The sequence below is a fragment of the Mandrillus leucophaeus genome, unplaced genomic scaffold (genome assembly GCF_000951045.1).
Source record: "Mandrillus leucophaeus isolate KB7577 unplaced genomic scaffold, Mleu.le_1.0 Scaffold846, whole genome shotgun sequence".
In the NCBI taxonomy this organism is placed as follows: domain Eukaryota; kingdom Metazoa; phylum Chordata; class Mammalia; order Primates; family Cercopithecidae; genus Mandrillus; species Mandrillus leucophaeus.
The window spans coordinates 1,282,791-1,299,383 of record NW_012109208.1 but is presented as its reverse complement, the minus strand read 5'-3'; the positions used below and the strand labels follow the sequence as shown (position 1 = coordinate 1,299,383).

At 44.7% G+C, this 16,593-nt stretch overlaps 1 protein-coding gene across 1 annotated transcript in view; it reads left to right on the top strand.

Moving 5' to 3' along the window:
* The first annotated feature begins 11,236 nt into the window (after positions 1-11,236).
* The window catches only part of APMAP (adipocyte plasma membrane associated protein), a 29,186-nt gene continuing 23,829 nt past the window's right edge, over positions 11,237-16,593 (top strand). Inside the window, exon 1 of the mRNA XM_011968509.1 lies at positions 11,237-11,621. Within this exon, the coding sequence (XP_011823899.1) occupies positions 11,527-11,621 (95 nt within the window). The 5' untranslated portion in view covers positions 11,237-11,526. The remainder of the gene's footprint in view (positions 11,622-16,593) is intronic.

The window sequence follows — 16,593 nt, the reverse complement described above, 5'->3', positions numbered from 1 at the left end:
TTTTTTTTGAGACAGGGTCTTGTTGTGTTGCCCAGCTGGTCTCGAACTCCTGGGCTAAAGCAATCCTCCCACTCCAGCCTCCCAAGTAGCTGGCACACAGGGGGAAACCACTGTGTCCAGTGGATTATTCCTTTAATGTTAATCTTATTGTAGCCTTATGTTTTTGATGTGTCTCTTTTAAACAGCGTATAGCTTCACCTTGGTTTTTTAAACCACTCTGGCAATCTTTGCCATTTAAATTATACATTTAGTCTACTTACATTTAATGTAACTATTTATATATTTGGGTTTAAATCCACCATCTAACTCAGTACTTTTTATTTGCCCTGTTTGTTCTATGTTCTGTTTTTTTGCTTTCCTTTAGAGTGACTATTTTTTATTATTCTAATTTTTGCCTTCTCCCCATTAGCTTGAAGTTATAAACTCTTACTATTTTAATTGTTACCCTAGATTATAAGTTGCAGCCTTCAATATTAATTGGTACCTTACCCTATTGCCAGTGAATACAAAGACTTTAAGAACTCACTTTAACAACATATAAACCTCTCTTCCAACTTATAAATCATGCATTTTAGTTTTCTCTCTCTTTTAATTTTACAAGGCAGTATTATTATAGTAGTATGCATCTTATTATTGTTCTATATAGACAATATTAACTTAGATTTACCCATATATTTATCATTTTTTTGATATCTCTTCTATACCTCCAAACTTCCATTTGGAATAATTAACCTTCTGCCTGAAAGGACTTTTGTCATTTCTTTTAATAAAGGTCTGCTGATAAGAAATTCATTCAATTTTTGTCTACTCGGAAGTATTTTATTTCATGACCACTCTTAAAGGATATTTTGACTGGGTATATAACTCTAGCCTGGTAATTATTTTTTTCAGCACTACAATGATCTCATTTCCATTGGTATCTGTTTTCCCATGCTTCTGTTGAGAAGTTGGCTGTCAAACTAACGAATGGTCATTTAAAGGTAATCTACCACTTTTCCTTTGGCTGCTCTTAATATTTCTCCTTGTCTTTGGTTTTTGCAGTTTTATTTTTTGACTTTTTTTTTAATCTTGCTTGGGTTCTGCAGGACTTATTAGATCTGTATTGATGTTTGTATCAGTTTTGGACTTCTTAGATCTGTATTGATGTCTGCATCATTTTGGAAATATCTCAACCATTATCTCTTTAAATATCATTTTTGTTATTCTCTCCTCTTTTGTTGAGGACCCCAACTTCCCATACAATGAAATTTCTTGCATTCTATTTTCTGTATCTCTTGCCTTAGCCTGGGTTGCCTGGAAAGCAGAGCCTGGGTTGCCTGGAAAGCAGATATAAAGGCTTACATGCAGGTACGTTACTTAGGGATGTGATTCTAGGAACAAATGTGAGGAATGAGCGGTATAGAACAGGGAAGGAGCAAGAACCAATACAAGTATTTGACTGAGTCAGCTGGTGTGACAGACAACTTCGACTACATCTCAGGACTCAGGAGGAATCTTACAAAATGTGTCCCTGAACTCACTCACTCACAATGAGCTGTTAGAAATACAGCTTGGCACAAAACTGGAGGCATCACACTACCTGACTTCAAGGTACACTACAGGGCTACAGTAACCAAAACAGCATGGTACTGGTACCAAAACAGAGATACAGACCAATGGAGCAGAACAGAGCCCTCAGAAATAATACCACACATCTACAACCATCTGATCTTTGACAAACCTGACAAAAACAAGCCATGGGGAAAGGAGTCCCTATTTAATAAATGGTGCTGGGAAAACTGGCTAGCCATACGTAGAAAGCTGAAACTGGATCCCTTCCTTACACCTTATACAAAAATTAATTCAAGAGGGATTAAAGACTTAAATGTTAGACCTAAAACCATAAAAACCCTAGAAGAAAACCTAGGCAATACCATTCAGGCCATAGGCATGAGCAAGTACTTCATGACTAAAACACCAAAAGCAATGGCAACAAGAGCCAAAAGTGACAAATGGGATCTAATTAAAGAGCTTCTGCACAGCAAAAGAAGCTACCATCAGAGTGAACAGGCAACCTACAGAAAGGGAGAAAATTTTTACAAACTACCCATCTGACAAAGGGCTAATATCCAGAATCTACAAATAACTTAAACAAATTTACAAGAAAAAAATCAAACAACCCCATCAAAAAGTGGGTGAAGGATATGATCAGACACTTCTCAAAAGAAGACATTTATGCAGCCAACAGACACATGAAAAAATGCTCATCATCACTCGCCATCAGAGAAATGCAAATCAAAACCACAATGAGATACCATCTCACACCAGTTAGAATGGTGATCATTAAAAAGTCAGGAAACAACAGGTGCTGCACAGGATGTGGAGAAATAGGAACACTTTTACACTGTTGGTGGGACTGTAAACTAGTTCAACCATTGTGGAAGACAGTGTGGTGATTCCTCAGGTATCTAGAACTAGAAATACCATTTGACCCAGCCATCCTATTACTGGGCATATACCCAACAGATTATAAATCATGCTGCTATAAAGACACATGCACACGTATGTTTATTGCGGGACTATTCACAAAGACTTCAAACCAATCCAAATGCCCATCAATGATAGACTGGATTAAGAAAATTTGGCACATATACACCATGGAATACTATGCAGCCATTAAAAAAAGATGAGTTCATGTCTTTTGTGGGGACCTGGATGAAGCTGGAAACCATCATTCTCAGCAAACTATCGCAAAGACAGAAAACCAAACACTGCATGTTCTCACTCATAGGTGGGAATTGAACAATGAGAACACTTGGACACAGGAAGGGGAACATCACACACCAAGGCGTGTCATGGGGTCAGGGGAGGGACAGCATTAGGAGATATACCTAATGTAAATGACAAGTTAATGGGTACAGCACACCAACATGGCACATGTATACATATGTAACAAACCTGCACGTTGTGCACACGTACCCTAGAACTTAAATTAAAAAAAATGCAAAGAAAGAAAGAAATACTACTTGGCATCTCAACTTTCTCCTGTGGGAGCAGCATACACACCCAGGGGAAAAATGGCTACAAGGCCAGGTGTGGTGGCTCATACCTGTAATTCCAGCACTTTGGGAGGCTGAGGCAGGAGGACTGGTTGAGCTCAGGAGTTCGAGACCAGCCTGAGCAACACAGACCTCTACTAAACATCTCTACTAAAATTAAAAAAAAAAATTAGCTGGCCATGGTGGCGCATGCCTGCAGTCCCAGCTACTCAGAGGGCTGAGGCAGAAGAATCATTTGAACCTGGGAGGCTGAGGCTGCAGTGAGCCCTGATTGTGCCACTGCACTCCAGCCTGGGCAACAGAGTAAGACCTTGTATAAAAAAAAAAAGTGGTTACACACCAGGCTCATCATCCTGGGTCTCTGTTGTTCCAGGATCTTGCTCCAGCAATTCCTCACCAGTTTCAGGCTCTCTGATTTCTTCAAGCAAGTGCTTTAAATATTTTGTTCATTGTTGTCCCCTTTGGGAGTGTGAGTCTGAACTATCTAATTAGTCATCATCTAAATGGAAAATATTGCATAATGTTCCACTGATGTTTAGTGGCATCTCTGGCCTTCCCCCCAGAGATGCCAGTAGCATCCTACCTTGTTGTGATCATAAAAATTGTTGCCAGATATTGACAAATGTCCCTTGGTGGACAAAATGGCCCTTGGTTGGGAAGCACTGTGTTAGACCAACCAGAACCCACTCCCAACCCTGGCACTGGGGATGAGGCTCACTTCCATTGGAACACTGGCCCACGTGGAGGGCATTTATCTCAACAAAAACAGGTTCTGCCAGCATGTTAGAAGAGGCACATGATGCTGGCAGGCAGCCCACAGTGTGCCTCACAGCTCAAACCAGAAGCAAATCCTACTTCTAGTCCAGTGCTTTTTCCCAGTCCCATACTGTTTCAACTCCTTCCACTCTCAGGAGGCTGGAGTCTCAAATCTGTAAATTCTAACAACTCCCCATGTGTTTTGCACAGTCGGCCAGGCCATGGTCCAGTCAACCAGTGTTTGGAGATCACTGACCAAGCCTAAGTTCTATTTCAACTTAAGATGGGGACCGGATAGAGAAAACTTTCAAGCTAGGTAATAGGTTTTTTGTTTTTGTTTTATTTTTTAGACTTTTGGGGAGGGGATGGAATATAACAAACTTATATAGAAAAGTGTACAAGTGTACAAGCTTATTCAGAAAAGTGTACATAAATATATAGCTTAACAAGCTGATGTAAAACAAAACTCAGGTAACCCCCTTCAAGGTCATGATACAAAACATCAGCATTTCAGATGCCACCCCCACCCATTCCTGATCATAATCTGTGTCCCCATGGCTAAATCACAGCCTTGCAGAGTCCCAGCCCAGCAGAGGAGAGGGGTGTTTCGTCAGCGTCTCGCCTGCATCTCTGCAGCTCCTCCCAGCCCAGAGCTGCCTCTCAGGTGTCTCCTGCAGGCGGGCAGTCCCTCACATCCCCAGTGCAAAGTGGTGGTGGCAGTGATTCTCCAAGGTCTCCAGTCGTAGAGACACTGGACTCAGGTTCCCCAAATTGGAATGCTGTATGTATTTCTCTATTTCCTATTTGCTTTTAAAGTGCTAGTCTATTTCAAATTTAGTTTTTAAAAGTATTGTAAAACTCCCAATGCACAAGCTGTACCCCAGACTAGTGATACCAGAATTTCTGGGGTGGCACGCAAGCATCTTTCCAGATGATTCCAACATGCAGCCAAAGTTGAGAGCCACTGTCTTAAAGTTCGGCCCCTCTGGGGTGACACAATCAAGCACAGCCACAATTCATGATGCCCAGTTGAAGCCTTTGCCTCTGCTGCCTGGCATACACAGCTCCTCTTCCCTTCTGTGGAATGCCTCTGAGTCCAGCTGCTGCCATTGTGAAGATGCCCACACTCTCATTATGGAGCCCAACACTGTCATGACCTCCTGGCACAGGGCACTCAGAGGAAGGAAACTGGAGAAGCAGGACCTGAGCCGTGGGAAGGGAAGGAGAAGGTGTTTGTCTCCTTAGGGTTGCCTCTCTGATGTGTGCATGTAAACAAAGAGTGGAGCGAGAAACTTGGCCCCTGAGAAAGCGCAAATGCTTAAAGTCAGTTACTGAGTTCAGGAGACCTTCCTCCTGTGAGTTCATAAACGACTTGGGTTCCAGATTTGCTTCCCTATAAAGACTGAGGAGCTTTGTGGCACTTACTGAAGTGGAAGTGAGGGTGTTCAGAGCTTGCATCTGTAGTCACATACTGATAAACACGGCAAATAACACCAATCTTAACCCCCAGATCTATAGCAGTGCCCAGCATGTGAAAGTGCACAGTGATATCTGTAGAATGAAGAGTGAACAGATGTCACACTGACCTAGCTGATGTGTGGGACAGACAGAGCTTTGGCCTGGTGGAGAAAGGCAGGGGACAAAGGCGCTGGCCCAGGCTCTGGAGTTCCGCAGTGGCGGGAGGGGAATGAACTGCTATGAAGGCACAGGGCAGACCTATGAAGAAGGCATGCCCTATGTGGGACACGAAAGCACTCCTTCCTGCTGCCTTGGTTCACAAACATCAGAGTGAGGAAATGAGGGGGTCCTCACCCACTCTGCTCTCTGGAGGGCAGAAAGGGAAGAAACAGAGAAGACAGGCTCAGTTTATCTGTCTGGGGGAGAAGAGTCATGCTTTTGTTCAGTTGTCCATCTGCCTCTTCTCCCTCTAAGGCCATGGGAGAGTGGAGGCCTACCTGTCAACTTTCTCCCTATCAGCCATGCTAGAGGAATGCCATTATCCCCCAAACTTGCCACATGTGGGTGCCTGAATTTGCACTTGGTTCTGTTCCGGCAGCTGTTGCTAATCGTGAAACTGAGGCTCCCACCTGTGCCAGTCTTTATTCCAGATACAAGAAAAGCTGTTGGTTAGTGCCCATGGAAGTGGACCACAGGGGGTCACCCCTGGCCATGGAGGTGACAAGCCAGAGGGCAAGAAGCCTACCTTAAACAAGCCCAGAATTAGAAGACAGAAGAGATCTGGGTGTCCCATACCCTAGGAGGTTACCAGTAAGCACCTGAGTTTGGAAAACTTTTGAGATAATTAACATTGCCAACTTCTTTTGCAACAGGGTGGAACTTTTCTGGTAAGAGCCATCAGTTTGGGTAATCTTGGGTTTTTTAGTCTCTCTGTTCCTATAGATCCAAACTTTTGCCACACAGTCTTCTGAATGAACAAACACATTGGGCCAATTCCCTTCCTAAAGACAGACATTACCTCACCCAAACAACTCATCTCTTCATTACTGAGAGCCAAAGAAACATTGAACTCTTACAAATATGCATAAGTTTTTTCAACCATCAGAAAAAAAGCAGGACAGGAATAATCAAAATGAAAATGATTACAGTTGACCCTAGAACAAAGTGGAGGTTGGGGGTGCCAACACCTAGTCCAGCTGAAAATTCACGTATAACATTTGACTCCCCCAAAACTTAACTATGAATAGCCTACTGTTGGCCGGAAGCCTTACTGATAGCTGTAAACATTGGATTAACACATATTTTGTATGTCCTAGCTATTATATGCTGTATTCTTACAGTAAACTAGGCTAGAGAAAAGAAAATGCCATTAAAAATCATAAGGAAGATAAAATATTTTTACTATTCATGAAGGGGAAGTGGATCATCATGACGGTCTTCATCTTCATTGTCTTCACACTGAGTAGCCTGGGAGGAGGAGGAAGGGGAGGGGTTGTTGCTGTCTCAGGGGTGGCAGAGGCAGAAGAGGTGGAGGAGGTGGAAGGGGAGGCAGGTGTAACTTTTATTGAAAAAACATTCTTGTATGAGTGCACCTGCGTAGTTCAAACCCATGTTGTTCAAGGATCAAGTATAATAACTCTCAGGAGATGGTTTCTGCATGTAATAAAACATGATTAATGAGTGATCTGTGCTAATCATGAAATGTCAGTGTTAAGATTCCAAAGGGAACAAAGGGACTGGCCATTCACTTTTCAACAACAGACAGGAATGTCCATGCCTATAGTGGAGGTGACTGCTGAACGTCTTTCCTCCTGAGCACTTTTCCTGCCAAGTCTAGGTCAACCTTAAGAATCCTCCTCATAGGCAATTAGGGCAATTTTCCTGGCCAGCCTCTCTTCAATGCTCACCTCTGCTCCTCCCTGCTTCTCATGGGGTGACCATGCATTCAGTGAGCCTGTCCTGCCCTTCTGCCTACAACAGCGAGGCTGCTGTGTTGTTCCCATGGAATGGTGAATGGACCATGGGGTCTTGTCCTCTAACATGGATTATCAGCCTCACCAAAGTTGGGAGCATCAGATTCTCAGTCCAGGAATCTAGACTTGGAGAAGGAGACCATAGTTAGTTGATGTGGGATACTTGAAATGGGAGAGCCAGGGAGAGCTGGGCTTAGGCAATGCTTTTTTTTTTTTTTTAACCATGGACATGTCCAGGCAGACAATGCTAGCCTGTTGGCCCTGAGGGGCAGTGCAAATTGCTCCCCTGACAGCTGCCTCAATGCATAAAGGACTGTTTCTCTCATGTGACAGGCAGCCCAGAGGTAGGTGGTTGCTGGCTCTGGTGAACAGCTCAGGGGCACCATTAAGGACCTAGGCTCTTCTGGGTGTGTTTTTTAGACATTAAGGTGTATTCCTGTGGTTTTAAGATGCTGCTGCTCCATGCTTAACTCTTGGGTTCCAGGCAGAAGAAGGGGCAGCGCTAGTCCCATTTGTCCCTTTTATCAGAAATGCAAAAACTTTCCTAAAGGTCAAAATAATCTCTATATTTCTGTTTTTATCTTGTGCCAAAATACTGCTTATGGCTGTGTTAGCTTTGACAGCTGGATGAGTAACACTGATCTTTTCCAGCTCTCCAGGGGAGGGCAGCAAAAGAGAAGAAGGGGCCAGCCCAGCAGCGTGTGCCATGTGAGCACGGAGGGGTGCAGAGACAGGACAGTGTGAGGCACCAGGAGGCAAAGGGTGACTCTGCCCCTGTGTTGCCAGGTCTTTGTTCCAGTCCCTGTGAGGCCTGGCTGTACTTCCTGAGTCTGAGTTCCATAAGGTATCCCCAAATCCTTCCAATGTATCCCTCCCTCATCCTCTGCCAGTTTTGGCGGATGTCTGTTTCCTGTAGCTGCATGATCTCTAAGGTGCTTTTCCTGTGGTGAACAAACTAGTCCACATTGCCTAACTTTACTGTCTCCACTGTCCCACCTGAATTAAAACCAGAGCTTTCCACCATGACAGAACAACTTCCCTTGCAACCCTTTTCTGAGTTGGCAGTGTCTTCTGTGCTCTCCTGGACTTATGGGCAAGAAGGGGATCAGCTACTTCCCACCCTGCTTTGCCCTTTTCAGACTATTCTTTCTTTGCTAAAAAATTTATTTTTATTTTCTGTTTTCGTGGGTACATAACAGGTGTATATATTTGTGGCTATTCTTTCTTGATCACTCAGTAACCCTGATGTCCATCCCGGATCATCGTCCCCTTGTTTAACAATCCCTGGGCACCACATTCTTCCCTCTTAGCCTGTTTCTTGTCCTTCTCTATCACCCTAATCCCTCAATTATAATCTTATTAATCTAAATCCTGGTGCAAATCCCCTTCCTCCAAGAAGCCATCTCTGGTCAGTCCCATCTAATGGCACTTGTTCCTCCTCGCAGCCCAAGGCATGCGGTGGCTCTTCTGCAGCAGTGCTTTATAGTGGTCATTCGTTACACTTCCTCTCTCCCCTCCTAGATGATAACGCCTGTGCAGGCTGGCTCACTGTATTTCACCCTTGTTTTGTCACCGCACTTGGCACCTGGCAGCCTTTCAGGAGATCTCTGTGGAAGGAGTTGAAACAGTATGGGACTGGGAAAAAGCACTGGACTAGAAGTAGGGTTTGCTTCTGGTTTGAACTGCCAGGCACACTGTGGGCTCCCTGCCAGCATCATGCGCTTCTTCTTCCATGCTGGCAGAGCCTGCTTTTGTTGAGATAAATGCCCTCCACGTGGGCCAGTGTTCCAATGGAAGTGAGCCTCATCCCCAATGCCAGGGTTGGGTGTGGGTTCTGGTTGGTCTAACCCAGTGCTTCTCAACCGAGGGCTGTTTTGTCCTCCAGGGGGTATCAGTCAATGTCTGGCAACATCTTTTATCATCACGACTAGGTGGGATACTACTGCCATCTAGTGGGGGGAGCCCAGTGATGCTGCTGAAACACCAGCGCACAGGAGAGGCCGCCCTCCACCTCCTAACAAAGAATTATCTAGCCCAAAATATCAGTGGCGCTGAGAAACCTGATTAAATTAATCATGGTGGTCCCACTCCAATAACTGGCTTCAGTACGATGAGAAAGTCGGTCTGGTTGGCAGCTGGGTTGGAAGGTGGGGTGGGAGAACTGAGAACTGAAACAAATACATCAATCAAAGCAGGCTTCACCATCACTTGAAAACAGAAAAACTGTACTGAACCTGTGCTATGCAGCACAAATGATCTAGCTCAGACCACTGTAACACCAACTACCTACGTGCTTCATGATACGCCCATGAGCTGACCTCCTGGTAACTCCGAATGGACTTACATATCCCAGAGATAAGGTCGCTGGTTCCTCCAGTGACTCCCCTTGTTAACAGATTCTGACCAATCCCCAGCAAGACTATCTATGGACTAACTCCAGCCCCCAAACCCCACAAGGACTCTCCCATGACTCCCCCATTTTGAGGAGCCTCACAGGTCCTCTGGTACATTTCTTTGCTGCAGCAAGTTCAGTAAACCCAACCTACTGCCATTATTTTTCTTATGAATGTGTCCCTGGGTGTTTGCAGTGCATGGGCTTTAACACTGGGCATGGAACACAAATAGCTCCAATGCAATGGGTTCAAATGTTACGGCTGGGGCATGTTTAAAGTGCCTTGAAGACAAAGAGGAAGATGTTCTGCTTGGGAAACCGGGAGAAGAATTTTCAGCAAGGATACTTGAAGTGGGTCCTGAATGATAAAAATAATTGGCCAAGTGGAAGTGAAGAAGAGTGTATCACAGCAAGAAGGAACCTCAAGGACAAAGACAGCCAGGCATGAGATTAGACATGGTAAGTCATCCTGAGTGTCTGAAATGGGGGTTGCAGAGCAAGGACAGTCCAGACAGGCAAGAAGGTGTCAGACCATACAGCACTTTGTTAACACTATCCCTGATTTAATGGCTGTACTGGCTATTCTCAATGACGCAGAATGAAGTAAAATGTTGCCGAGACTTGAATTATTACCTGGGATCTCTGGAGAACTGGATTTGCACAGCTCTCCACTTCCCTCAAGCTGGTTCTTCAGCTCTTTGAATGAATAAATAAAAAACATTCACATGGAATTCTAGTGCCATCTAGCACTTAAAAAGGTAATGGCATGTTTCTATCAGGAATGCCTCCAAGAGGAAATTATTTCTGTTAGTAACACTGCATTTTGAACGTGGCTTTTCCAGACATGATTCCTCGTGCCACTGGTAACAGGCTTTGATTTCTTCTGCCTGGAAATGCTCCCTGTCACTTCCTCCAGATTCGATTTCTCTTTCAATCCCTTTGCCTGTCAAATGCTCTCACAAGATCCAATTCTTCCCCTTTCAAGCAATTATTACGTTTGATAATTTTACATGTCTATTTTATGACGATGGTCTGATTGAAGTCATCTTTCCCACTAGCTTAATTTCCATAAGCCTAATTGCCTTGTCTGTGATTTGCCCACCATCATCTCCCAGCACCTGGGAACATTTCTGGTTCATGCAATACTGTTGAAAGAACGATGCCACTCTATGCTTTCTTAAACTTTGTTAGTGATAATTTCTACTTCTACCTGGCCTTTGCTTAAGGGTAACCCTTAATACACTTTATCAAAACTTAATAAACTTTATCAAATGTCTGTTGTAATGGTCACAAAAATATTTAATACTCAACATCTGACCTTAACCAGAGGGAAACATTTTCTAGCCCGTTTTCCCCTTAACCAGATGAGTCGGGGAAGGACGTAATTTTCAGGCAGAGGTGACTTCGTTCCAAGGGTGTGAATGCATTATTTTTGACGCTGCCCGTAAGAGCAGGGTCGCTGACATTTCATAAACAGCGCCATCCTCTCTAACGATAAAAGCGGCCAACATCTCGGGCCAGCAACTCCCAAGTGCGTCATGAGCATTCCCGTCCTCAGAAACGTAAGACGAAGGCGGCATGCGCAGGGACTGAGCTAGGCGAGCCCAAGGTGGAACCACTCGTGTTCTGGGCTCCGGAGTCCGACACGGGCGGGGACCTCAGCAGCTCCCGGTGCTCGCTCCGAGCGGTTTCCGAGCGCCGCTCCCAGGCGCTCAAAATTCGCCTCCGAGCGCCGAAGAGCGACGCGCTGGAGACCGCCCGCCCATGAGGCCGGAAGGGGCGGGACAACGCTGCGGATTGGTCCCTGGGCTCAACGTCATTTCCGCGCGCCGGGGAGGGCGGGCCTGGAGCGTGAGCCGTTGCTGCTCACTGCGGGGTGGTGGCTGCTGGGCAGGCTGGCGCTCTTACCATGAGCGAGGCGGACGGGCTGCGACAGCGCCGGCCTCTGCGGCCGCAGGTCGTTACGGACGATGATGGCCAGGCCCCGGAGGCTAAGGACGGCAGGTAGGCCGGACTCCCAGACCGGGCGCTGGAGCCGAGCCGCGAGGAGTAGAGGGCGATCCTCCTGGACAGCGGCGACGGCAGTAACAGTAACCTGGGGATGTGGTGCAGAGCGCCTTGTCCGAGCCTTCTCGTTTCATCCCCAAGAAAAACTCATTTTTCCGAGGAGGAAGCAGACTCCGACAAGGCGGATGTACCTGCCAGGTCTTTGAGGTTCGGGTGCACCCAGCGCCCAGTCGCGGCGTTATCCTCGGCTCTCCGGGACCCTAGACCGTCTCGCGCTGCTCCTGCGCCTTCCCTCCCCTCACTCCTGCCCCACCCTGCAGCGCGGTTGCTTCCTCGCCTTTCCCTCGCTCCCCTCGCGCTGTCATTCCTTTGGCTCATCTGATCCCCCTGGGCACAGCTACCTGGCCAGTGTCTTGCGTCCTCCTGGTCCCCCGCTCGCACTTTCTCGAAGGGAGGAGGTCCCACGAGATGCTGGGGTCCTGCCTCGTTATCCGGCGAAGAGATGGCTTCTACACTTGCTCTTCTGCACCTGCCCCCCTCACGCTGCGTGACCAGTCCTCACCGCGGTTCTTGGAAAGAGTGGAGAACAGAAGTGACATTGTAGGCAATTTTTGTGAGAATTCAGCCTTGCAGTTTTTCCCGATAGGGATGGAGAAACATAGGAAACTGTAGTTGTTGACACCTCAGAAATACCAGGTTTTGTCCTTTAGCCTCCTCTACCATCTTCTAGAATATAAGAATGCTATGTTTTGTTAGCTAAAAACTGAATCATGATCCGCAAATATAGATTTCAATGTAAGATACTTAAAATTCGCTTTTCAGTTATGTGTCCTGAATTTCATAACTTTTAAGTTTCAGGGAGAATCAAGAGGCCCCACAGACCAAGCTTGAAGCTGTGGAACAGATTGACTTATATTTGATAGAAGTACTGGAAATATTTGTTCAGTAATGTGCCGAGAGGTGGTGGGGTACATATGAATGAGAGACAGTTTTTGCCCCTGTAGACTGAGTTTATTGACTGATGATGAGAGGAACACATTTAAAGGAGAACGATGGCAGGGAGGAGCATTTAGGCTCTAGAGAAGCAATTTAGAGAGAAGACTTTGCGGTGATAGTTGACCTTGGGCCAGTGAAAAGATCGGGAAGATGCTCCCATATATCCTGATCAACCATCCTGGGTTGCCCTGGACTGGGGTTTCCAAGGATGTAGAACTTTAAGTGCTAAACCTGGGCAAACTGGGACAATTTGGTCACCCTACTTACTGTGAATTAATCATCTGTTGATGGTTGAGGAGCCATTTAGAATGGACATGCAAGAATTGGCAACACTTTCCTACGGAAATCTTGAAGACAAGCCATTTGTACCTGAGAAATGAAAGAGCAGTGGCCTGAGTTTGTCATTAGGTGCAGTGCGTTGAAAACCAGGGCATACAGCCCCTGAGAGCACTGGTTAGGTGGTCCCAACTCTCAAGTCTGCTGGCTCACACCTCTGGCCCCAGGGCAGAGCAGTAGACTTAATTGTTTTTTTCAGGTTCTCTGTGGGGATTTCTTCCTTAATGACTAAGTAAATCTGATTCTAAAGTCATCTTTTACTGCTTGATCTTTTCCAGTGTGCCTTTTACATTTATGTTATTTCCTTGACTTCCCTGTCCATGAACGTTGTTCCTGGTTCCCTGTGTTTGTCCTTGTTTGTTTATCCCTTTTCTGTATATTTGTAATGATCTCTTTCAAAGTGAGGTCTTGTCACCACCCTTCCTTTCTGCGGTTATTATTGTAATATGTAGCTGTTTTTCTTATTTTTCTTCTGCAGCTCTCCTATATTTTTCATTTCTTTTGTGGTCATTTCTAGTAGTTCATGTAATAGTATTCTTGATTACCTTAAAACTCAAGGGTTCAACATAAGCCAGGGAAGCCTGTGTATAGTGGGTGAAGTAAAGGAATCTAAATTCAGAAGTAAAAATACGAAACTGTTAGAATAAACTTTAGCACTTTAGATGTGCTCCATAGAATAAAGGAAGCCTTGAAAGACATGTTACTAAACTGACAGAACTAAGACATAGATTTTAGCAGTGGTAGGGACCCCTAGCAATACGTTGGCTGGTCTCCCAACTCTTGGCGTGAAAAGTGGGTGTTTGCTTTGTTTTGCCGATGAGATCATTGAGGTCTGTGTGTGCGAGTTAATTTATATGAAGTTACAGAGAATAGAGTCAAAAGAGAAATGAATGAAGAAGGATAGAACCGGCAGCTGGACAATGATTGAGAAGTGTATTTTTTAAATTATGCTTTGGAAATAAGATTTTATGCCAAAGCTCTTGAATTACTGTATTTAAGATATAATGGAGAATTTGATTGGTAAATTCTTTTATTCAGTGTGGAACATAGATGAGCTAAGCACTTTAACATACCAGTGCAAGCTTATAATTATTATTTGACATTGATTTCCCGAAATGCTTTAGAAACTTAATTGTATTCTGTGGAACTGTTCCTTTCTCTTTGGAACACAGTTCTATCTAGGAAGAGAACTGTTTAATGTCCGTATATGACTCTTTAGGGATGCAGAATAAATACATTGAGGATTTAATATATTTCAGTACATTAAATTCCATATAATTCTGCTTTTACAATAAACTGAAGGATTTTAGTCTAATTAAAAGTCTCTGCTAGGTCCATTTTCCTTTTTCCTCTTGAAGACTGAAAAGTAAGGGAGGAAGTATGGAGAAACAGATGGGGCATTCAGGAGTTCATGAGGAGTCAGGCAGCTGGAGTGTTTGTCTCAGCTTTGCCCCAGGTGTGTATTTTCAGATAGCTTTTTAAACTTGTTTTTTGATTTCTTAATTTTTTTTCAAGGATAAAGTGATGAATCTAGGAGCCCCAGTTTAAAGGATTGTGAAAAATGAACAAATTCAAGATGCTGTCACTAAAAAAGATGAGTTGATGCTGTTTGGCTTTCTCAGGCTTCAGGGATCACCTTGACACTTGAGATTGCTGGTATCTCATGGATTTGGGGCTATCAGGTTTTCCACAACAATCACAGGTAAATTTTGATCTCTTGGAGTCTGCTTGTTGGACTTCAGTTCAGGACCCAAGGCCCTGATGTCCTGTGTGCAGAGTTAGAGCATACCCTTCAAAATCTGCCAAATTGGCTGGTGAATCTACAGAAGATTGTGTAAATCGTGGCCCAGCCAACAGCAGTTGTCAAATCCTGTTGCATCACTGTGGTTGTGCTCTTGCCTTTAGAGAGTGTAGGCAATTTCAGGGTGCAGATGTCCTCATGGAGATGGGCATCCCTCCAGGCTCTTCCGAGAGATTGGGGCAAACAAACTGATTTTTCAGACTGCACCTGGGAAATAAGTTGCCAGCTTTCCTGGATGTGTCAGCACAGGTTGGGAACCTGCAGTGCTTTGTCAGTGAAAATGGATAGGGATCTATACAGTGTCCTTTATTTAAGTTAAAAAAAGAGTAAGAGGGAGGCAGACACCAAGAAAAGACAGAAGAATTGTAGTTAACTGTGAGTTTACAGGAAGCAACACTGACGAGGGCCTGCCAAAAAGTTAACGAACTTTGGGCTAAAATAAGTGTGGCACCCAGAGCAGGGGTCCAGGAGCTGGGCTTACCTCGTTTATATAAGAAGCTAACTCCATTTCAAGTGCTCAGGAAGCACACATGGCTAGTAGCTATTGTATTTCCATCATTGCAGAAAGTTCTATTGGACAGTGCTGCTCAAGGAGTTTTGTTTAAATTTAAGCTAGTATTTCTACTATGTGAGCACAGAACGTTCCAGTGGAGGCTGGATGCTGATCGGGTGAGGTTGGGGAGATGTTGGTGAAGTTTTGACTGGGAAGGGAGCTGGATAGAGTGAGTGGTGTCCAGCTGCACATGAGGAACAACGGATGAAAGAGTTCGCAGGCCCGCCCTGCACCTACCAAACCAGAATCTCTGGCCCAGGTCATCTTGATGGAACCCATCCAGAAGTTGGCTGCCTTTGGGAACAGTTGCCTGAGTGGCCTCTAAATACTTCTCCAGCTTTAAGAGAGTGTTACTGCTAGATCCCCCAGCACTGGGACACAAATCTTTGTCTCTGGACTTTTGGCCTCCTTTCTGGCTGTAAGCCCCGTGGCTTTCAGTCTTGGCTGGACTTTTTGTTTGGGACATAATTGAGACTTCATTGTGTGAAGGGGCAACCAGATATTTAAATGGGGTGCCACCAGCTCTGAATCAGATTACCACATCAAGATTTTAAAAATGTCAGCTGCAGTGTCGTAAAGTAGAGGTCACAATGTTGGAGTCAAGACAGATGAGGAAGATCTGCCTTAGGTAGAATCAGGTTAGGCAAGGACAAACAAAGTAGCGCTTTGGCCAGATTGTTACTTTTTGTAGTAACGGTCATAAGGTGAAAATACAATGCACCTTCCCTAGAGGTAAGTCTCCTCTACTGGGAGTGGGGTGGGTGAGGGCATCAGCTTCCTTTAAGGACAGGAACATCCCTGTTGGACTCAGTACCAGACTGCAGTGAGGGCAGCTCTCAGGGCTGGCAGCCACACATCTTCACCATCCACCTTTCCGTGTGCTTGTCTCTCTTTGGGATTCACACTGTCAGAAGCGTTTCTGTCATTTACTTGTAACCAGCCCTGCTTTATTGTACAAGTACTTCATTTCTGTTGTGTTGGAAGACTTTAGGTCACTTCAAGAAAATCACTTGGGTTGAAGAGTGTTCTAGCCACTGGTGTGGCAGTTTGCATAGTGGAGTCACTGACTTTTTTTTTTTATAACATCTTTATTGAGATGTAATTCACATACCATAAAATTAACCTACTTAAAATGTTCAAATCAGTGATTTTTAGTATAATGGCCAGTTTTGCAGTAATTACCACAATCTAAGTTTAGAACATTCTTGTCACTGTCACCTTTCTTTTTAGTTGAAGTGAAATTCGCATAACATACAATTAACCATTTTACAGTGCACAGTTCA